This window comes from Sinohyriopsis cumingii, chromosome 17, assembly GCF_028554795.1.
Source record: "Sinohyriopsis cumingii isolate HCF-2022 chromosome 17, ASM2855479v2, whole genome shotgun sequence".
Taxonomy (NCBI): Eukaryota; Metazoa; Mollusca; class Bivalvia; order Unionida; family Unionidae; genus Sinohyriopsis; species Sinohyriopsis cumingii.
The window spans coordinates 30178044-30202142 of NC_142977.1; the positions used below are offsets into that span (position 1 = coordinate 30178044).

Here is a 24099-nt window from a genome sequence, read left to right on the forward strand (position 1 = left end):
GCAAATAAGGATATAATTGATGAAGATGATGACATGTTTTTTTCTAAAGAAATACTAAATAAAACTGACTGATGATGATGATGTTCATCCACTGATGTCGATGAAGACCATACAATATCATTGATTCACTTGGGGTGGGTCAGGAGATGGCTGCTCAATCTGATCTGGGCCTGGAAGAGTCTGCTGCACTAGGAATATGGATGTACAGGTTGCTGACTGTGAGTTGCAGAAATGCTGTTCCTGGATTTGCGCAGATCACATTTCTTAGCTGCATTCACCAGTCTTTTGTCCTCAATGGCTGCCACTGCGGCATAAACTTGACTGCGCCAAGCAGATTGATCAACAGTAACACTCTCCCAGCTGTCAGGGTCAATGCCTAACTTCTTCAGCATGACCTTGAGGGTGTCCTTGTACCTCTTTTTTTGACCACCATGAGATATCTTGCCTTGCTGTAGCTCTCCACAGAAGACCTTCATAGGTAGGCGCTCTACCGGCAGGCAGACAACATGGCCTGCCCATCAGAGTTGTGCCTTGCACAGCATGGTATGGATGCTTGTCATGCCAGCCTGAGTGTGCACCTCTGTGTTCGGTACCTTGTCCTGCCATCTGATTCTCATTAGTTTTCTCAATGAGTTATATATGGAAGTGGTTCAGTTTTTTAACATGGCAGCTGTACACAGTCCAGGTCTCGCAAGTATAGAGGAGGCAGGGGAGAACAACTACTGCGTAGACTTTGAGTTTGGTGACAAGCTTGATGCCTCTCCTGTCCCAGACATTTGAGTGGAGTCTGCCAAATGCTATGCTGGTTTTGGCAATCCTGGCGTTGACCTCATCATCTAAGTGGACTGCTTGTGACAGGGTGCTGCCGAGGTATGTGAACCTGTTGACATTTTTGAGCTTCTGGCCAATGACAGCGATGGATGGTTTCAGGTAATCTTCTTCGGAAGCTGGCTGATGCAGAACCTCGGTCTTACTGGTAGAGATGATGAGTTCGAAGTTGATGGACGCTGTGGAAAAAAGGTCCATGATCTGTTGCATGCCTGCCTCTGTGCTGTGTTGAGGGCACAGTCATCTGCAAACAGGAGGTCTCGAATGTTCTCAACTTGGACTTTGGATTTGGTTTAAAGCCTCCTCAGGTTGAATAACTTCCCATCCAGAAAGTATCAGAGACCTACTCCCACATCACTGTCCTTGAAAGCATCTATCAACATTGCGGAGAACATGAGGCTGAAGAGAGTGGGTGATAAGATGCATCCTTGTTTCACAACATTCATGACTGCAAAGGGTTCGGAATAGTTGCCCTGGTCCTGCACTCTGACAAGCATGCTGTCATGAAAATGCCTCACCATTTCAATGAAGACATCTGGACATCCAAATTTGGTCATGATCTTCCAAAGGCCTTCCCAGCTGACAGTGTTGAATGCCTTAGTCAGGTCCACATTGTGATGTATAGCTGGATATTTTCTGAAGCCATCCTGACTTTCTGGCAGTAGGCCATGATCAAGGTGCTCTGTGAGTCTGTTCAGCAGTACCCTGGCGAAGATCTTGCCTGCGATGCAGAGTAGAGTGATTCCTCTATGGTTGTCACAGGATTGGCGATTGCCTTTACATTTGTAAATGTGGATGATGGATGCATTTTTGAATTCCTGGTGTATGCGTTTCTGCTTCCACATCCCACAGAACATCTCTGTTAGTCTTTCTACAAGCTTTGGCCCACCAGACTTGTAGATTTCAGCTGGGGTGTAGTCTGCTCCTGGAGCTTTCCCACTAGACAGGAGCTCAATGGCCTTGTGAATTTCCAGCACTGTTGGAGGGTCAGCCAATCTCTCATTGATCTCCACTTGCGGTAGACAGTTGATCACTTCATCATTGATGGAAGAGGGTCTGTGGAGAACACTGTCAAAGTGTTCCACCCAGCGATCCAGTATCTTCTCCTTCTCGGTTATGAAAGTGCTGCCATCTGTGCTCAAGAGAGGGGCTGTGCCTGCTGTTTACTGGGTCATAAACATCACATACAGCACTACAGAAATTCTTCATGTCATGTCTGTCAGCAAAGGACTGAGTATCATCAGCCTTTTGGCTCAGCCATGTGTCCTGCATCTCATGCAGTTTTTTCTGCACAGCTTGACAGACTCTGCTGAATGCATCTTTCTTTGCAGAAGATTTACATGTATGTAGAAAACAACAAAAGAACAAGGTAGGGCAATGTTTCATGAAACTAGTGTTGCTGGCATATAATTTAAACTTTTGTCATCCAGTAGTGCTGATATTTCATTGCAGATAATAGTAACATGTATTGTCTACTTTTTTGAAGAATGTATGACCACATTCTAAAGTGGAAAGTTTCTAATCACATGTGAAGCATAAGGTAAACAAATTTTTCAGAATGCAGCTAATTTTACAATGCTAGAACAACACTAATGTAGATCTTATTACAACTTCAAATATTAATTTACTTGAAAGTGTACAAATTAGCATAATTTTGCAATAAACATTATAACCTGGAAAGATTTTTTAAGACATCTTTAAAAATAAACAGACCAAGTAGCAATGCTATTAGTCCTTCCACAATCTAATCAGCAGTACCTTAGTGGATTCGTGGTACCCATGGTATATGGAACAACGGCAACCAGTCTAGAAATGGGTAAAGATAAAATAGGTAGATATGTTTGGATGGCCACAACTGGTTGATAATGAAAGTTAGATTTTAGCAAAAACTTTTGACAACTTATCCTGGTTGTAACTGAGAAAAAATATAGCAACAATGTTTTATTGATGTACTTGAGTTTGAAAAACATGTTACTGAAATTATCATATGACTCTCTGGTGTGGAATGGAAAGAACATGCTTCAAACACATGTAGATCCAGAAAATGATGCTGCTTATAGTTTTCTCTACATAAAAGCTGTTATTGTGATGTATATATTCTGATAAATATTGAATTGATCATGAGCATTAAAAATTTTAAGTTAATGAATTTTAAATATCATCATATTTGCATAGGTTTACTGTGTGAACTGAAGTAGTATCAAGAGTCCTAAATGAGCTGTTGGGCAACCAAAGTGTTTTTAAAAAATAGGAATTATGGGGCAATAATTCTTCCAAATGCCAAGTGAATGTTGAAAATCCAAATGGTGCATTATAACTCTGGCTTAAATGTAATATCCCTCATTAAAATTACATTGCAGAAATTAGTGTTTGGAGGATGTGCATCCAAGCCATAAGCCTTCTAAATAATAATATGGAATGCTTGAAATTAAAGTATTTCAGGGACTCATCAAACAAAAGTTGCATGCAAAAAAACACTGGTGAAATTATCTTTCAAAAACCATAGTCAAGATCATTCCAACATAGCTATTAGAAATGAAACTCAACCCATAAAAGACACACAGCTTTAAGTCTATGAGGCTATGTTTATACCAAATTACATCAGAATACACTGAACGGTTCTTGAACTTGGGCTATAACTCTATCCTAAATGGAGCTGAGATAAAACCTATGATACGTCCATCAAGATCCAAACTGCATCAAATTATGTTTATTGGTTCCTACACTATGCTGATTACAAGGTTCTGCCATGGTGGAGATATAATATAAACTGAAAAAGGGCAATAACATTTTGACATGAAAGATGATACATTTAAAAGCACATCTACATGTTATGGGCATTTGCAATTTAATGGCATTGAGTATGTAACAACTCTGAGTACATTTAGAATTCAGCTCATATATATGCAATATGCAAAAACACTGTTCCTCCTTCTTGCTGCAGTCAAGTTTACATGCAGTTAAATTAAACAAAGAGTTAAAACCAATCATCTCAACTAAGCCCTCCAGGTTAGATGATCTGCAACAGACCCAATGTACCATCCTAAAAGGTGTAACAAGAACTATAATGTTTCAGCTCAGAATTTAAGGTCTTGTACTTTTTAAAAGAATGTGGCCTATATAACAAACCTTACATTTTATTCTAAGGATTTGATCTTTTTTGCCTTTATCTTAAGTTTCGTATTCCCTTTGGGTGACACTTAAACTGACTCCATATTATATAGCCATCCTGTGAATACATACATGCATGCTCACATACAAACATACATACATACATGCTCACATACATACATACATACATACATACATACATACATACATACATACATACATACATACATAGATGAATATAGTCAATATTTCTTCACATGAATATACAATATTCATGTATGAAAAATACATGCTTTAAGGCAGGCATTACTCTCAGTGGTTTTCATTAAAATGGCAAAACGATTAATAACCTTAGCTAGTCAAATATGAAAACAATTGTGATAAAATTAGGAAACCCTGATATACTGCTAGACATAACTGAAAATGGTGGTTAGCATCTGAAAATCTGAATCAACATCAAGAAATTCTCAACTTATAAAAAGAAGACCTATACACATTTTTCCTCACACAAAATATTCCCAGTACATGGTAAGGTTCAAACTCTCAAAAAATGTTCATCACTAATGCCTACTGGTGGCAAAACAATAAGAAAAAAACAGCAATGAAATAAGTTTTGTCAAGTGAAATTTGTATTTTAGTTGTATATTTTAATTTGGTTTCAGTGTAATCATCATAAATGTGATATTCCCTCTTGGATTCAAAGATGAAAAATATCAATCTACCATCTCAGCTATGTCTGCTGGCATTTCTATGAAAACCTTATTAAATGCCAGCTGTGTTTTATCTCCAATTCGTGGACATATCTGTTGCACTTACACTCAATTATGAGCACACCTGCTTTGTAATATCATGTTAATTATATCTACTGTATCAAATCGAATCAAGGGAATGGAATTTTTAAAAACAAAGTGTTAAAAGGCAAGCAAATCCTACCTGCATAAGAGCTAGTGGTCATGGCCGTATGTCAGGTCAACTCATTTCAACTGACCACTCAAGCAGTTATAATATTGTAATTAAATTCCTTGTATTATCCTACTCATTCACATACTTGATCAAAGATAGCAAGGCAACCAAGTGAAAGGAGTATCCAGAGAAATGAAAGTTTTGGTTAACAGAGTTCATAATGGAGAAGCAAGTTCTGATGTTTGCAGTGAACTTAAAATTCCTGAATTAGCACTCAGAGATTTGCTCAAAGATGAGCAGATGTTTCACTATTACTTGCAATGAAATCACGGCATCAATATTCCAGTAATAAATCATTTAAAAAATTCAAGCTTCAATGCTGACAGTTTTTTCACAAAACAAATATCTGCACTTTTTCAACAATGAAATCTTGTTTTGTTGTGCAAAAAGCAGTGACATAATACACAATGTTTTGCAGGCAGACAATAAGGAATATGTGCATGATGTGTTGAAACCTAATGGAGTTGTGCTTTCACAGTCTTTGAGAGATTGGTTATCTTGAAAATAAAGGTAATTTATACTGAAAAGTAAACAATTTCATTAGATCAAACAGTGTAATGACAATTATTCCCATCAAAATTATAAAACAAGTACTCAGCATTTTAATAGCTACACCTCCTACACAATTTTCTCAATGCTGAGCTGGAATGACACCAACTTCATTTTTCAGAGGTCCCTCGCGCCCTTGATTATAGTGCAGTCTATGTTTCTGGAACCATTGTGCAAAAGTTATCGATAAAGGGATGCACTATTTTTACAAGCAATATTTCTTCTATTAAAGACACACGGGGCACTGACATTTTCTAACTTAGGGGTGTATATTACAATATTAAACTGAAACAGACTTTAGATTAAGTTGTGTATGTATGTATGTATGTACAGTGGAACCAAGCTATAGCACAATGGTCAGGGTCCACAAGTACCATGATGCTATGTACTGCATTGTGCAATATCCAAGCAAATCAACTTAACTGAAGACAATATATTGCACATGTATCAATACAGCTATACAAGGCAGTTGAGGAGGGTGCACAAATACAGGCTTCGGTGAAGCAGTTTCAACTTAATGCATTATTAAACATGAAATACTTGAAACAGTTATTACATATTAATTTTTGGGATGAGAACCATTCTTTGGTACATACAGTTACCAGTAAAACAGAAATGGTAACTAAAGCATAAACATTTGAAAGCCGTGTACCCTCTAGCCAGACTCACGGTGACCATTATAGCAACTCCAACAAAATTATACAAAGAAGCATAATTTCTGGAATTTTTCTGTAGATTCCATTTAAATCCAAATACCAAATTTCTTGGCAACAAAAAAATACACTCATGCTAACTTATGAAACACTGCATTTTACAAAACTTTCATATTTACTGGACGTACTCATGGTCTGGATTTTTATTCAGACTTGAGAAGTTTCTAAACAAAAATTGTATTTTGGCTTGAAAGTCACTATAACAGAAATTACATAAAGGAGCTACATAAAAAGATTTATCATTTTATATAAGTTAAAGAAAACCTGTATTCATCAACACTTGTGTTTTTAACGATGACTTTGCACTTAACTGCAGAGCAAAAACAGGGAGTAGTATGTTTTAGTATAACAGTAAATCTCTCCACTCCTACAAGGTTATATTCCAGTCAACAGTGGATACTGGTACAGTTATACATGTAACAGTAGGATCACAATGATAAGGGTCTTCTGTATATGGGAGTGTTTTGAAGTAATTATTAGCATTTCTAACTCAAAAATAAAAATGATGAAGAGGGATGTGGATTATGTGGCAATAAACTTTGTTTCAGAGGATATGTATTATGACTGATTCAGCAGGTATTGAACAAAAACACAAAGAACACATAATGGTTTCATTGCTCTGGGTTCAATCATAGTTAGATTAACTAAACTGTCAGCTTTTTAAGGATTTAACATCTTTCAAAAATAAGCAAGCAGTAATAAAACATATCTTGCCTAATTATTAAATCAAACTCTTGTTTATTTTGCACTAAAGTTTGTTAGTACATATAACTACAAATAATTCTTGAAATTATTATAAAATTTCTGAAGCCATGTCATCCAATTTATGTCCTAATGAAGCATGTTATAATGAGTTTTCAATTTATATAGCATTGTTCAACTGCACTGCAGCATAACAGTTCATTCATTCATTCATTCAGTCAGTCAGTCAGTCAGTCAGTCATACATTAATTCATATGTTCATTTGTTTGTTCATTTGTTCACTCATTCATTCACTCGTTCATTCATTTGTTTGTTCATTCATTCATTCATTCATTCATTCATTCATTCTGCATAAGTCTAATTTTGCTAGTGCATCCAGTGGCATTTGACACACATGCCCAATATGGTGCCAACTGCATTAAAATAAAGAACTGCACAAAAAAAACCCAAGAAACTAAGAAACTGGTGAGTCACTTGTCTTTAAACATTTGTTCTTATAAATCCATTTTTAAAACAACCCTATATGCTTAACCAAAATGTATTCCCTTTCCACACAGGTATACCAATTTAGCATAAGGCATTTCCTTTTTTTAGGGCAGTGACTTAAATGTTTAGCTTTATCTTGCTTCAGGAAAGAAAATGGGAGATGAACATAAGAAATTGGTAATTTAACAATGATTAAAATAATTCCTTTTTACCATCAGTAATATGTGTTGATGGATTTGTACTAAAGCACATATGCAAATCAAATTAATCCTGCATTGCAAACAACAGTATTCCTCTCTCAGTAATGTGTCACACCTGCAACATCAATAAGTGTACACCATGGCCCTAAGCTCAGACAAGTATGTTGCCTGCACCAAAAACTGCATTTCCCAGTGCTCAGACAAATGTATCAACATCAGCTCAATTAGTTCACACAACTGAAACACAAATTTCAGCACATCTTCCTCCGAGAGATGTGTCTGAAACACAGTCCAGAGTCCAACACATGAAATCACAAGCTAGAAAATATAGGACTCTAATAATTGGTTCCTCAATATTGAAAAGTATAATACCAATGAGACTTTTCAAAACAGATGTACAAGACTCTAAGACGTGCAAAAATCGACAACATCATGGACAGAATAATGAATAGTAACCTTACCAAATTATTATTTTAGTAGGTGAAAATGATGCCAGTGAGGGAAGGTCACTAAATCAAATCAGAACAGATTTTGAAGGTTTACTGTATGCTGCTAAGTATTGCAGCCCAAATACAAGTAAAATAATGGTATCAGGATTACCTCCTCATGTGGACGCCATGGTGAAAGAAATCAATGATCTGATAACTGACCGATGTGAAGACTTCAACCTACAGTAAATTCCACAATACATATCTTTCTTTCTTCAGAACCAGGATGTCAACCTAAGTCTCTACCACATAGATAACATTCATTTAAGCAGAAAAGGAACCTCACAACTACTGAGAAATATTAACATGTATGCCCCCATTTTCAGACACTATAAAGAAAAGTAATGTCTCTACTGTGGAGAAACTGGGCACATGACACAAGTATGCCATCATGGCAAACAGATTGAGTGCTTCAGAGGCCATAAATATGGACACAAAGACTGACAATCAATGTATTATACATATTAGGAAGCTGGCTAAGAAGAGAATGCCAATACTTCATTTACAACAAATCTAAATGTACCTAATGAGACTCTTGTTAATGGATTTTCAGGGTCTGTATGTGAATTTGAAGACGTTAATATATATGAACATTTAAATATAGAAATAGGATGTCAGAATGATAAAAGTAGTATGGAGACAATCTCAGTGAGTACCACCCCATTGCATGATGACATATATATAATTGATATGAAACTAAATACAAAAGGTTTTAACATAGGTTGCTTAAATGTACACGGTATAGTGGGAAAAATAGACCAGATTAAGTTAATGATGTCTTCCAAGGAAAATAATATACATGTTTTAGGACTCATTGAAACCAAATTAAATGCTAACCACAATGATGATCTATTTCACTGTCAAGGCTACAATAAACCATTACGCAGGGACATAGAGACAGCAGGGGAGGTCTTGTATACATTAGGGAAGATGTAAATGCAGAAAGGCGACTTGACATGGAGTCACAAGAAATTGAGAGTATCTGCATGGAAAATATTCAAACAATTTCAAAATCATTCCTCGCTGGTTTCATTTATAGGCCACGTTCCTCCAAAGCAATTTGGAATGAAAACTTTTTGAAACAAATGGAAAATATTATTGCACAGGAGAAAGAAATATACATACTCAACAATCTAAAAAAGGACCTTCTCAATACTCAAATAAGGAACAACTGGATGGAATTTATTGAATCATTAGGCCTAGATCAGCTGGTAAATGATCCCACAAGGGTAACAGAAAAATCAAGCACTCTTATTGATCACATTTATACCAACATACCAGACAATGTGGCTTGTGTTAATGTACTGAATGTTGGTCTTAGTGACCACTATACTACTCTTTTGCCACGAAAGGTTACATGCAAGAGAAATGAAGAAAAATACATACAAAACGATCACTTACAGATCATTCAAAAATTTTAATGAAGAACAATTCCTCAATGACCTATATAAAGTTTCATGGAATATGATCCAAAATTTGGATGACATAGATGAAGCTCTGAGGGTGTGGACTGACTTATTCATGGATGTAGTCTCTAAGCATGCACCGCTGAAAGTACATAGAGCAAAGTCTGAAATCCAACCTAACTGGCTAACTACTGAAATCCTGGATGCTATGAAAACACAAGACCAATTTAAGGCTATGGGAAACAATGCACAATATAAAGTATGGAGAAATAAAACAAAAAGTATGATTAAAAAAGCTAAACAAAACTATTACCAATCATTGCTTGAAAACAAAAAGAGCAACACAAACTCCATTTGGAAAGTCTTCAATGAACAAACTGGAGGAACACACAAAGATCAGACAAATAAAATTCACTCACTTCTGGTAAATGACACCATTGTCACTGATGACACTGACATTGCAAATGTTTTCAATGATTTTTTCACCAACATTACCACAAAGTTAAAAGAACTAGTGATAGAAAACAACTTTAATGAACTGAAAAAGTTCTGCAGCAGCTAAATTCCTAAGGAGGTATGTTTCTCTAAACCGCCAGTATAAAAAACTTTGTTAAAAAATATCTCAGTGAACTTGATACCAAGAAAGCTACAGGACTTGATCAGATTGATCCATGACCCATTAAATCTTCTGCCTATGCTATTGTAGATAGCATAACATTCATAATCAATATTAGTATTGCAACCTCATCTGTCCCCAAAATATGGAAAACTGCAAAAGCAACTCCTACTCATAAATCGTGTTCTAAGGATGACGCTGATAACTACCGACCAATCTCAATACTACCCAACTTGTCAAAATTGATTGAAAAACATGTCCATGACTCATTCATGTCATATTTAACCAAACACTTGTTGTTACACCCTAATTAATCAGGCTTTAGACAGAAACATTCCTGTAAGACTGCCTTGATCTCCCTACCTGATAAATGGCTTCAGGCACTTGACCAAGGTAGAATAATATGATCTGTATTTGTAGATTTCAGGAAAGCTTTTGACATGGTGGGTCATGAAATCCTGGAACAATTGGATATGGAGTATCACAAGGCTCTATTCTAGTTCCATTACTATTTATTTTATTTATTAATAAATAAATTAATATTAATTACTAAGAGACTTGATATCATCTACAGATCTCTGTGCAGATGACATAACATTGTCAGACATCCAAAACACAATGAACTTGAAATTTCTTTACAGAATAACCTAAACAAACTGGAAAACTGGTGCACATGCCATGGCATGGTGATAAATACCAGTAAAACAAAAATATTACTTATCTCAACACAGCAAAAAAAGGACAAATCTTGATAGTGATAAACTATGTCTGACATGGAAGGATACAAATTTGCAAATGGTCTGTCATGATAAACTACTTGGTGTTCTGGTAGATAATAACCTATCATGGACTGAACATATTAAACATATCAGTAAAAAGGTCAAATCAAGTTTATGGCTTCTCAGTAGGATAAGACATTTTCTCCCTGAAAGGCATGGATAACTATTTTATAACAGTTACATACAACCCTATTTAGACTAATGTAATACAGTATGGGGTAATTCAAATGATAAAAACGTAGCAAAGCTGGCACATCTTCAAAAAGGAGCATACGGGTTAATATCCATCCAGAAAGAAAGCAAGGAAAATTTAGCTGGTAAGTTAAAAATATTACCTATTAAAGACCGAATCTGTTTGAGAAAAGCCAAATTAATGTACAGGATATCCCATAATAGTGCTCCTGAATATTTACAATCACTATTCCAGTAGGCTACCTGGTAATACTCCCCACCTGCAATCCATGTCTACCAAACAGTATAAAATTCCCAAACCAAATAAGGAGTTATTTTAAAAAAAGTTCCCAATACTCTGGAACTCTGCTCTGGAATAGTATTCCAGTTGAGATTAGAAACGCCCACTATATTTCCTTCTTCCAAACCCAATATATCTAGTGGCTTCAGAGATGCAACTAAAATAAATAAATTCCTTTGTACGAGGGCCTCAAGGTAGATTATTTCTTAGCTAATTGTGTTACCCTCTTTAAATAAGGTCATTATTATTATTATTATTATTATTATTATTAAATCTATGTTATAAACAACAAAACTGTGACAATTAAACCTAGCACACAAGCTATCAAGGATTACACCCCTTGCCATGTGGACCGGTTTGAACTAAAGCAAGGGAGGTAGCCCCTACTGGCTTAAACAAAAACAAAGTTTTCACTACTGTATAAGACTGCTAAATTTAATTAAATATCACACAATTTTTACCCAACTTAACAAAAAAAGATTTTGTCAAAAGACCAATTAACTGCATAAAAGGTTAGGTCTTAATGTGGAATACTATTTACCTTTCACACAGTTATCTCTAAGGAAAGGATGTTCAGATTTACCTTTTCAAAATGTACCATGATCTAGCTCCAGACAACCAACAAGATGAAATCTCATATATGTATTACAACTCTATGATCTGAATTTAAGTAATAGAATAAAGCAAAAACCAACAAGTTTTGTAAAATTCAACAAATAATTTATTACCTTAGAATACAAAGTGAAAATGTGAAAATAACTTACTTTTTGTATTGCAAAATAAATCCCAAATAATCCTTGAATTACTAAAACAAGTCCTAGAGATCAAAGTTCTGTATAAATAGTAGTGGTATTCCAAAATAAATCCAATGCTGAAAGTGTTGATTTGCTTGTAGTGGTTTGTCTGTGTCACAGTGATGTACCAAATTTTGTTGTTGAATCACAATAATACAATTCAAGAATATATCCTAATTTGATATTAATAAATTCAAGGCTCTGTTTCCAAGAATGATATTTTCTTGGTTTTTCCAGGGAAGAATAACTTGAATTAAATAATTTGGATAAATAAATTCTAGTCCAAATAAATACTGGAAACAGTAATAATACAACTGATTTTGCTTAGATTTTACAGCAAGAATGAATAATTTCTAACTGAACAATATTATATAGTCCTCTACTTGACCTCAGGTTACAATTAGCATTTTCTAAAGAAAATTATTGCCTAATGGAGAAAAAAAAATATTTTTGGAAGGTTCCAAATATTTACAAGATAAACTCTTAGTTATAATTATAATATAAGATGTGTGGTCAACAACAGGCAGACCCAGCATTTCATGGAAAATTGCAATGTTCTGGACTCAGAATTAGATAAAACCTGATGTTTACAAAACCAAAATCAATGATTCAGGTACTGTAGAAAATGAACTTGATTTCTGGACAAGGTCAAGTCCAAAATAAAATTATCCACAGCATATAACGAATAAAACAAACTAACAAACAGTGCAAGTTAAATATACCTAACAGTATGAAATAAGGCTTGACCAAGAAGTAGCATATGCATCAAACTGTTTTTTTTTATTTGCAACTTATTGGTCAATCAATCACAGAAAAAGCAGAGGTAGTCCAAATTGATTATAGTTACTTTATTTATGAAGAAATTTCCATCAAACAAAATGTACGACTTTCTGCATATTGCTTACTATACTATAGTCCATTCCACATAGCGTCAAAAATTTTACTCTATCTGTAACTGTATTTGTTTTAAATGCTTCATGTGAAATGAATTAGGTACTTTTAGCTACATTTGATGACACTGACTTCAAAATCTGTCGAGTTATAGAGAGAATAAAATCTGTGATGCTATGTGGAACAAACTTTAATATACATCTGATGCTTATTTTTGATTTGTAGAAATAGCCAAGATAATTCAAATACAACAGGGGTGTACAACCCCTAGCCCGTGGGCCAGATTGGGCCCACAAAGGAGTTCTGTCCGGCCTTCAGGGCAAATTAAAACAACAGAGAGATCTGGTGCATGAATAGTAATTAAAGAAATTAGTGTTTGTGGCCCTCAAGTGGTCTTAGAAAATGCAAACTGGCCCTTGGCCAAAAAAGGTTGTGCACCCCTGAATTACAACAATAACCATATTTCATTCAGACATATTGAAACTGATGAACACCTTCTGTTACAATGTCAAAAATGTAGAGCTCTAAGACATTTTCTTTTCACACTGCTTATCTCTAAGGAAAGGATGTTCAGATTTACCTTTTCAAAATGTGAAGTTAATATGCATATATTTTTTTGCAATGAAAACATTCATAAAATGAACATTTTCAAATTATTACATGATTCCCAACCACTCTTATCTCTTCCATCTTTCCTCACTAATATATGACCTCTGCAATAATTAGCTATACTGTAATTGATCATATATATTTACACTGTTGAATATCTATTGACTTCAAGTTGACAGACAAATACTGATTGTTAGAATGTCTTTGTAATAGGCAAGAGTTTTTAACCAGCTTTCAAAGATACTGCATTGTTTTGAATTATATGTGAAGATTTTTCTTCAATATTGTGCCTTCACTATTTTTGTGAGGTATCAATTTAATGGATCAGGTGTTTGCTTTGAATTGTTAATTTAAGGACCAATGAAAACTTAGCTACATGTGATGCAAACCCCTCATCTCCCTGTATTTTCTGGCTGATATCTTCCTGGAGATCATAAAGGCTGAGGTATTTGATAATTCAACTTCATTACTGCAATAAATGTTATCTTTTACATGTGTCTGTTTTAATTTAGCTACTGCATTATGAATAAAAAGAATTATATCGCAATTAATATTGTGACAATGCAGATGTACAGGTATGAAGAGAGTTTCCAGTACCTGTCTTTTCTACTTATTGTATTTAATATACATGTGTTGTCAGATCATTAAGGATGATAAGAAAAAGAAAAGTGATGCTACTGCTGAAAATGAAAGGAATAATAAAATGTTGTACCAAGATTAGATTTATTACTCTTTTCTTTATACAAAAATCCATTCAATTCAAACTGCCATCATAAAAACTTGCATAACATAAAATACTCTTACTTTATTGTCTGCAACAGACTGGTCTAAGATTTATCGATGGTTGTGATTCATCTGAATGAATACTCTGCATAATACCGAGATAAATGCAAACATGCATAGTTCTAATTACTGGTAGCAAACATTCCTATTAGAATTTAAATCCTAAGGAATAGAATGACTACGATACTAAAACTATTCCCTGAAGCACCAGCACTATACCACACACACACACACACACACACACACACACATATATATATATACGTATATATTTATTTATTTATTTATTTATTTGTTACAGCACAGTACTAAAATCACTGATTTTTGGAGAAAACCACAACTACTACTGAAGAAAGACTCTTTCTATAATTTAGGATACATGCACCATTTGGTTTACATAAAAACACAGCAAATTACTGTACACTGATCAGAATCCCAACTAGTGATCGTCAATCTAAAATTAACCAGGTAAAGATTGGAAACCAGACTAATACAGAATCCAAAAGACCTCTTTCATCACCACATTTACACTTACAGTAGATGGTGCAAATGACTGGGACTCTTTTGTATAGGCATGAAACATGATTTTTTTAAATCATTTAAGTACTGGCTATTTGAAACCTTCTCTTACTTCATGAAGGATTATTGAGAATGAATATAAGCAAAACTATTACAAACTTGAATGCAAAATGCATCATGTGCATCCCATTCTAACTATCTGACATCACTGCAATACTGGATGTTTTATTTCTTCATCCTGATTGATTATTTCTATCCAGGATGCAAATGTATGCATCAATGTGACCTCTGTAGTTACCAGGATCAAGCTTAAGCTGCTACTGCCACCACCACCAACACCATTTCTACCACCAACATTATCATCATTGCCATCATTATGTTTGAGAAACATGTTCTGAGATGAATTAAAAAAATCTCATCAGTTAGGTAATGAAGGCTCATATATGTTCAAAATTCAATGACTTCTACCTCTTCAGATTTATGGCAAGTGAAGGTCTTCAGATCTTGTCGAATCACACAGAAGAATGGATCCCAGTTGGCTTTTGGTGGCCTCCCTGCTTGAAATGTGATATCATCAATCTGGCATGGGGGAACATCTGAAAGAAAAGAAATACTGATATACTTACATTCTGATTTACATATAAGTTTATGTTAAAATATTAAACACAACCTGCCATCAGGACTTCATTTGGAGTAGTTGACAATATCCAAACTGATATAGAGATGTCTATATAGATTATACTCTAGTCATTCAAGCATTAAAGTTAGATCAGTGACCTACTTTTGGTATGGTTGAGTTACTCCCCTTGACATGCATCTACATACCAATTTCACGCATTTGGTAGAAAAGGTGTCCAAGACACTAAGGGTATAACAAATAGCTGAAAAAGACGAATAGCCAACTCAAGCATGAAAATTAGATCACAAAGACCTTGTTTTATATGACAGGATTACCCACCCTGATATGCATCAACAATGGAAATTTTGTCAGTTTAGACGAAATAGGGGGCATAACAGCTGCAAATAAAATGTCACTCAATTATAATGTCACATCAACCTAGTGTTATTATGGTTCTGTTACTTTTGGTAAGATACATCCACATAAAAAATTTCAAAAGTGCACATGAAACAGAGTCCAAGATACAGATGATATAATTAATGAATTCTTGAAAAGTAAAAAGTCACATAGTCATATTACATTGAACTAGTTTTGGCATGGTAAAGTTACTTTCTTTGTGACACAGTCACACACCAAGTTTCATGAGACTTGGTAAAACAGGGTCCCAGATAAGAAAAATACAGAAGCCATTCAAGGATTAAAATTGGATGTAGTTGACCTAGTTTGGTATGAGTTACTTTTGTTCCAGCATATCCACAAGCCAATTTTCAAAACTGCAAATCAAGTAGGATCCAAAATATTAAGTAACAACAGCTGAAAAGAGATTTGTCACTCGAGCACTGACTTGAAATGAATGTTAATATTGTAATGAAAATAATACTGAGAGAAAAAAAATTGGTGTTTTCTCCAGAACATGTAATTCAGTGTGAATGCCTAATAAATTTAAAAAATTTCCCTGTGAAAATCAGTGATAATATGACATAAGTCGAACATTAAATATTAATATTAATTAGCTAAATCATACGTTTACTAAATGACCTTGTGCAACTGAGCAATGGGATGCTTTCACTATCTAGTTATTAAATGCATTGGACTAACTGTCCTTGGTAAGGTTGTGTCATGGTTGTAATGAAGTTTTCCAAGTTCAGCTGTAATGTCTCTTTTATTACAATTCTAAAATGCAACTAATCCAAAGCCGAAGTTATAAGACATTATCACTGAAGCTGTGCTGACATGGAGATTTTTATTTACTACAGGTTTGGAGCTGTAGTAGCTCAAACTCATAATCAATGGGTCATCAGTCCTGGTTATAAGAAAGTCACAATTTTAATTTTTACTATTATAAGATATATGTAGGATAGAAATGTCGCAGGATATAGTCAAACTTGGAATTTTGGAATTTTGCTGGTTTTCATATAAAGAACATAAATTAATTAATTTTACCTTCTCCATTGAGATATTAAGATAATAAATAAGTAACAGCCATATGATTTTTAACATTATCAAGATATTTTATAGCAGTCTGCAACAAAATAAGAATATAAACAGTATTAACAAAATAATCGCATTGTTCTAACTGCCATTGCTAATGCAAAAGTTTATAAATGATTTCATTTAAATGGTTAATGCAGTCTTAGTCTCATAATTCTTCTTGCAATTCTGTATATCCTGTCAGTGAAATGTTTGCAAGAAAACAACAAAGAAACTTGGGAATGGTCTTCCTGCCTGACATATGTTCAGTACACAATTTTTTTTAGTCTCTTCAGTAGTAGAACTAGGTGTTGTGGTTCTCTTTTTACGACTTGGATACCTACTGCATCTTAAAGACTGCAACCAAAATGTTACCTGGATATCCTTAACAAAGCTACTTTTCTTGTCACAGAGTAAGCCTTAAATAAACCTCAATGATCTCAATGTTATATGCTTGTTTTAGAATTTTCCCTTAATATTTCAATTTCTAAACAATTACCAGTCTCCTGTGAAGCCATTCATTCACTGAAATCATTAAGAATAAGAGAACATAATGACATTTTCTTTTATAAATAAGTTTTCAAAGATTCAAAGTGTGACCTTATGTCCTGCGACTATGATAATGCAAATTGTGACCTTTTCTGCTATGATATTATGTCTCATGCATGTTTGGGAATTTCTGTCCTGTAATTTTCTGTCCATTTACCATTGGTTACCTACCTGCCCAGGCCAGCCTGGGTTGATGCCTCTGAATGTCCAGTCTATGCTAACAAATAATTATTCAACATAAAAAAATTATTCAAAGTTATTTATCAAACAAATTTGTTGTGAGTTGCAGTAGCTCAGACTCTTAATCCAAGGGTCATCGATTCCACACCTGACTAAGGCCAGCCTGGGTCAGGTACATGTACCTCAGTGTTTCCAGTTTATGCTAACAGTACTGTTAAAACCAAGAACAACAGCAACAAAAGTTATTAAATGTTATGTATCATTTTTTTTTATTCCAACATACTAAAAGGGGTCCATTCATACATCCTAAGTGTGTGTGTGTGTGTGTGTGACAGAAAAAGTATGCAATCAAAATTAATTGCACACAGGTAAATAGCTGTGGGATAAAAGGGGTATTTGTTTTTGTAATGTAATGTGGCAACTTCAAAACATAAAAATGTATTTATTATTATTATCATTATCATTATTATTATTATTAAGAAATCATAGTATGGATAAATGCCACAACATATCCAGTTAATTAATTAGGTGGCAACTAAGTATTTGTATCCCTATTTCACACAAGGTTTCACTGTTGCTCCAGATTGAATAACACAGCTAACACTGTGAAAACAAATTGATTTAGATTAAATGATAGGGATAAAAAAAAAAAAAAAACACTTCAATTATAATATGATTCTCTAACAGCCTAACTGGCTAGATAAATATGAACATAACAAATTCCCTTACAGAACAACCTTGCTTACAGAACAAGCCTTTATTGATCAAGTACAGAAAGAAAAATTGAACAGGAAATCCTTAATTACCCAAGTTACTGATTTAGATCAGCTCTTTGGAGGGAAGCTCTTTGTTACCCAGCTCAAGTGTACTTTTAAATATCACATAAGAGGATTATTGAATCCATTATGGTGCAATGAGGCACACTATCTATGCAAATATCTCAGGTACCCCATTAATGCCAAAAGCACCTGAAGGCACAAACTGGTTAAAAGTCACATCAGATAAAATGCTGAATCTGCAAATAGGTTGCCCATCAGATCAGATAAGAACAAATCTATATCAATTAAGTTAAACAGTTAAAAGCAAACTTGACATCTATGTTTTTGTTCCACTGACACATCATTAAATAAATATGTAAACTTGTAAAATGTTTCACAATTTATGCCTTAAGATGTTCAAATGAATCCATTTAAATTTATGAAACAAAAATATCACCTACTGCTAAATTGCTTTTTCCCCGCTAACCTGGGCGTAAGGCTACAACAACACAGGCTGAATGTTCTCTGCAAAGTCCTCAACCATTTTTACCTTTAGAATGTTTAGCTCAAGCATACTGTACAAGCACATGATATGCACACAGCGAACACTTCAACACAATTTATAAGAGAAAAAATACTTTTAAATTCAACGTTATCCTGTAACTAATCAATAATTCAAACACCAGCTCTCTATTGATGCAGTTTCAATTTTTGCTAATGTGGTAAAAGGGGCAAGTTTATTAAATCAAAGTTTACTGAAACATGTATCATGAAAAGATGTTGTTAGCAGCTCCACATTAATCCAGCTGAAACAAAATCAATGTCATGGTATATATCCACAGTGAGTCAAATGTCAGGACTTGTTCTTTTCAACTTCTCAAAGCCCAATTGACAAAATTCAGTCAAATCTGGATGAGAGCATCCTTGCATGAATGGCTTTCAGAGTTGTACAATTGATGCTGATCTCCAAATCAAATGTGGTTACCATTACTAAAATTAGAAACATCACTAAACAATAATAATAACAACAATAATAAGAACAATTTTATGTAAAGAGAGTAACACAATTAGCTGCAGAACTAATCTACCCTGAGGCTATCATACAAAGGGATATTTATTTATTTTAACTGCATCTCTGAATCCACAAGATATATTGTTTTTGGAAGAAGGAAATAAAGTGGCATTTCTAATCTCAACTAAAATACTATTCCAGAGCAAAGTTCCAGAGTATTCGAAACTTCTTTTGAACAATTCTTTATTTTGTTTGGGAATTTTATATTGTTTGGTAGACATGGATCACAGGTGGTGAGTGATTGTAAATATTCAGGAGCACTATTGTCGGATATCCTCCTGTACATTAATTTGGCTTTTCTCAACCGGATTCAATCTTTAATAGGTAATGTTTTTAACTCACCAAATAAATTTTCTATGCTTTCTTTTGGATTGATATTAGCCCAAAATGATCTTTTTTGAAGATGTGCTAGCTTTGCTATGTTTTTATCATTTGAATTACCCCATACTGTAGTATAGTAATCTAAACAGCATCGCAAAAACAGCTCAAAAGAATTTGACCAAATCTAACAGCATCCTTACATGAAAAGCTTTCAAATTTGCAAAATTATATACTGTATACCATTACTGAAAATAACAACAAATTTGAAGAACATCGCAAAAACTTAACAGGATTACATGTGCTTGCACTGAGGGATTTCAGATTTGTACAAATGACACTGGTCTGCTAACAAATATGGCTGACATTACTAAATTCTGAAAAACATGCAAATGACTTCTCAAAAGCCACTAAAAGAAATTAAACCAGATTAAACAGAATGTGTCCTGAGATGAACAGCTTTCATTTTCATTTTCAAACATGACCATCTTTGCAAAATATAAAAAAATTCAAATGCTTCTTCTCGAAAACTGCTTAAAAGAACTTGACTGGAAATTTGACAGAAAGTATTCTGGCCTTGACCTTTGACCATCTGACAAGAATTCAATAGGCTTTTCTCTTACCCAAAATGCAAGTGGTTTAAAAAGTCTAATAGTTGTAGATGTTGGAGAACTCTAGTCACTGTACAGAAACAAAATAGGTGACAGGCACACAGGCAGCTCAGTTCGCAAATATCTTTCAGATGATGCCACTAAAACACTTCTGTGTTCATTAGTACTTTAAGACTGGACTATTGTAACTCAATTCTGTCTGGTTCATCTCAATATCTACTCCAGAAACTTCAGAAAGTTCAAAACACACCTGCTTGGATCATACTTAGAGTACCACGATCAGAGCACACCTCCCCGCTGCTCTGTACCCTACACTGACTATCCATTCGATCCAGAATCAAACACAAAATTTGTTCTCTATGCTATGTTTCACTGTCGGACTCTAGTCCAAGATACCTATCCGATCTCACCCATGTGTACACACCAGCAAGATAATTACACTCCTCTTCTGACAATCGTATACTCTTTATTCCCACTATGAAAACAAAGTCATATGGACAGCGTTCTTTTACATACCAGGGCCCAGCAACGTGGAATGAATTGCCCACTGAACTTTCAGACACAAAGACACAGTGATCACATTCAAGAGGGCTCTCAAAACTCACTTATTTCGACTGCAAGAACAAACTTAAAGATCTAATAATGTTTCCAACCTGAAATATTCTCAACAAGTTTTTTTAACATTTTTTAATGTTTTTTCTAATTTCATGGTGTTTGTTTTTGTAATAATATTATTATATGTTTTTTTATCTTATAGGTGTTGTCTAATGTTGTAAAGTGCTTAGAGCTTCTAAAGATTAGGTACTATACAAAGTCCTCATTATTATTATTATACATTCCATTTTATAACAATGCACTCCTATATATTCTGCTTCAAATGGAATTTCCAGGAGAAAATAATCTACATTTTTCAAAAAAAAGGAAATATGAATTTATCCATACAATACAGATGTCCCTGCCAAAATGATGTGACTGAACGACAAATTTCCAAGTCAAATTGGGTCTATTACTCTAGAATTTTAATGGAAAAAGCCAACTTTCAAATCTGACTTCAATCTATTTTATTTTGGTTTCATTGCACAATGTCTCTTTGAAGTAAATGAACAGAAACTTAAGGGCAATGTTCCAAGTCAATGCTGTCCAACCTTTTTGACACCATGGGCCACTGAAAAATGTTTTTCTTGAAGCCAAGGGCCGCAGCAGAAAACTGAAAAGCAATGACTATATAGCTGCTCGAGCTCTGGCAGGCCATTTAAAATCAGCTGGCGGGCCGCAGGTTGGACAGCACTGTTCCCAGTGAAACTGTGACCATTAACTCCATGAAATGTTGAAAATTGAACTTAACTTTGGTATTGTTAACATACTGTCTCATAATAAATTTGGTTTTAATCCACTAAAGCATTAAAAAATTACAAACATAAGAAGTCTAAATTCCACTTCAACAATGTAATTACCAGTAATAGTGCCCACTTTCAGACATAGTGAGAATAATCTTTATTGAATCTGCAGTGACCTAAGCCTCCATGATTTAACTGAAATTTTACTTAAACAGTATGCTGTTTTCAACTTTGCTTATGATATATATAAATGACCTGGCTACAAATACCACAACCAGCATCCTTTGAACCATACGACTACAATTTACTGCATTGCTTTATAAAGTAATTTTTTATGTTCCATTTTTCATCTCAAGATCTGATAACAATACTAAGTATTTAGGCAAGTGAAATTCTGCAACCACTTGCTACACTGGATAAACTAGGTTGAGAAGTAATGTCAAGATCTTTAGTGGGATTTTATCAATATGAGAACTCTAACAAGTAAAAATATGGCATAACTAGAAAATACTAGTTTACCTAAGGGGTGGTAAAGTGATCTGAGAGCTCCTTTGTCAACTCATTAGCTCATAAAATGTGATAATTGATATTTAACATGAAGCAAAAGGGCTATTGTTGTCCATGCCACATAATACTGGTCCAAAGAACATTTACATACATCAAAACACTACATAAATCACTGATTTTACAATATAATAATTCATCAGCTTTGTAAACACAAGTCTTAGAAAGAACTTATGAAGAATTACACCTCTTGCACAAGGAGGAAATAAATAAAATACTTATGTGTTCAAAATATCCTTCCCCTTTTTAATTTTTTTATATAAGGATCTTAAGAAGCTTGTTCCAGGTCATTATACATCTAAAAACAATGTAGGTAAAAAAAATTAAATAATATGTTTATAAACTCTTGCCCATGAGGTGGGTGGGTGTAATGTGTGTGTGTGTGTGTGTTTAGGAAGGTATGTGACAGATCACATACAAACAGTTTTAATAGATTCCATCAACTCATTCAGATTGTGTGCATCTGGAAAAATTGTACATTGTTGAAAGGCCAACAATACAAGATGCATGATGGACACATGGACATGCCATAAGCTCACCATTGCCTTGGCATGGTGAGGTGATCAAATGATTGAAAAACATATTTATCATTTGATTTTATTATTATTATATTACTGTGCTGAACAGATGCATGCACTGCACAACATTAAGTTAGTCTGTTTAAGACTGCAAGAACTAAAGTAGCTTCTTCTCTCTGCTTTTAAGGTATACTCTATGTACTTTACAGTTTTCAGCAGTTGTTTTGGTCCCCTGATGACACAAATAGAGACATTACTCAGACTCTGTGAGCTAAACACAGTATGTGCTAATGTCATTTTCCCAATAAAATATACTAGTATATCACTGCTGCAAACCACAGGAGACAATCTTCTATTTTCATTTTATCGCATGTGGCTACCTATGTGGGAGTTTCCTCGTGTCACATCGACATGCATAAACCTGCTTAACCAATCACTGCGAGTGCAGTTAAATCTTTTCATCATTGATAACAAACTTAATTTGTCATGCTCTTTAAGTTCATTTATGCTTCAGAGATTATTATACTCTTGTTGATGACATATTTTTTTGATTATGTGAACTCATAACAAAACAAGGAAATATCAATGGATGAAATAGGAATACTAGATTGTCTTCCATGACTTGCGATGATGACTATAGTATATGCATTACAATTAGAACTACAAAGGGCCAAGTTGGCAGGGCACCTTCAAGGTCATGTTTTGCTTAGAATTCTTGCATATCTCTCTCTTGTGTAAAATTTGATAGTTGATGATTACAAATTGTACATTCTTGATTGAATTATTTTATCTGATATCTTTAAGTCGATGGAAGGCCCTTGCTTATATCTAAATAGGAGTGATGGGTGGGGAATATTTATTTCAGCCTAGTACCATGTGCACTTTTAGAAAATGGAAGTTAATCATCAATCTGTAGTGTGTACAAATACATGCAATACTTAGATGGACAAAAGATTTACCTGAAAGAATCAAAATGTACATAGGATATTAATTCAAAAAATACTTTAAACGGATTAATAGCTACAATTACAGGCTAAAATTATTTGAATTTCAAAAGAATATGTTTAACAGTTATTTGTAGATATAATAGGTACAAGATACAGTTTATAAAGAAGTTTTAGGCGTCATTGTTCAGTTCGTTCAAAGGAATAAAAGAAAATGTTTATTTAGACAATGTATATTATTTAGTTATTA

The 24099-nt window shown here is 34.2% G+C and overlaps 1 protein-coding gene across 3 annotated transcripts in view; it reads right to left on the bottom strand.

Annotated features, from left to right (window-relative positions):
• LOC149778344 (disabled homolog 2-interacting protein-like) overlaps positions 1-24099 on the bottom strand; it is a 377099-nt gene that overhangs the window by 328546 nt on the left and 24454 nt on the right. For all 3 annotated transcript variants that reach the window (XR_016415494.1, XM_089939159.1, XM_089939158.1), the window contains exon 2: positions 15378-15505. Coding sequence is in view for 2 of the 3 variants with exons in the window: in XM_089939159.1 (XP_089795285.1) it covers positions 15378-15505 (128 nt within the window). In the remaining variant the exon portion in view is untranslated. The remainder of the gene's footprint in view (positions 1-15377; positions 15506-24099) is intronic.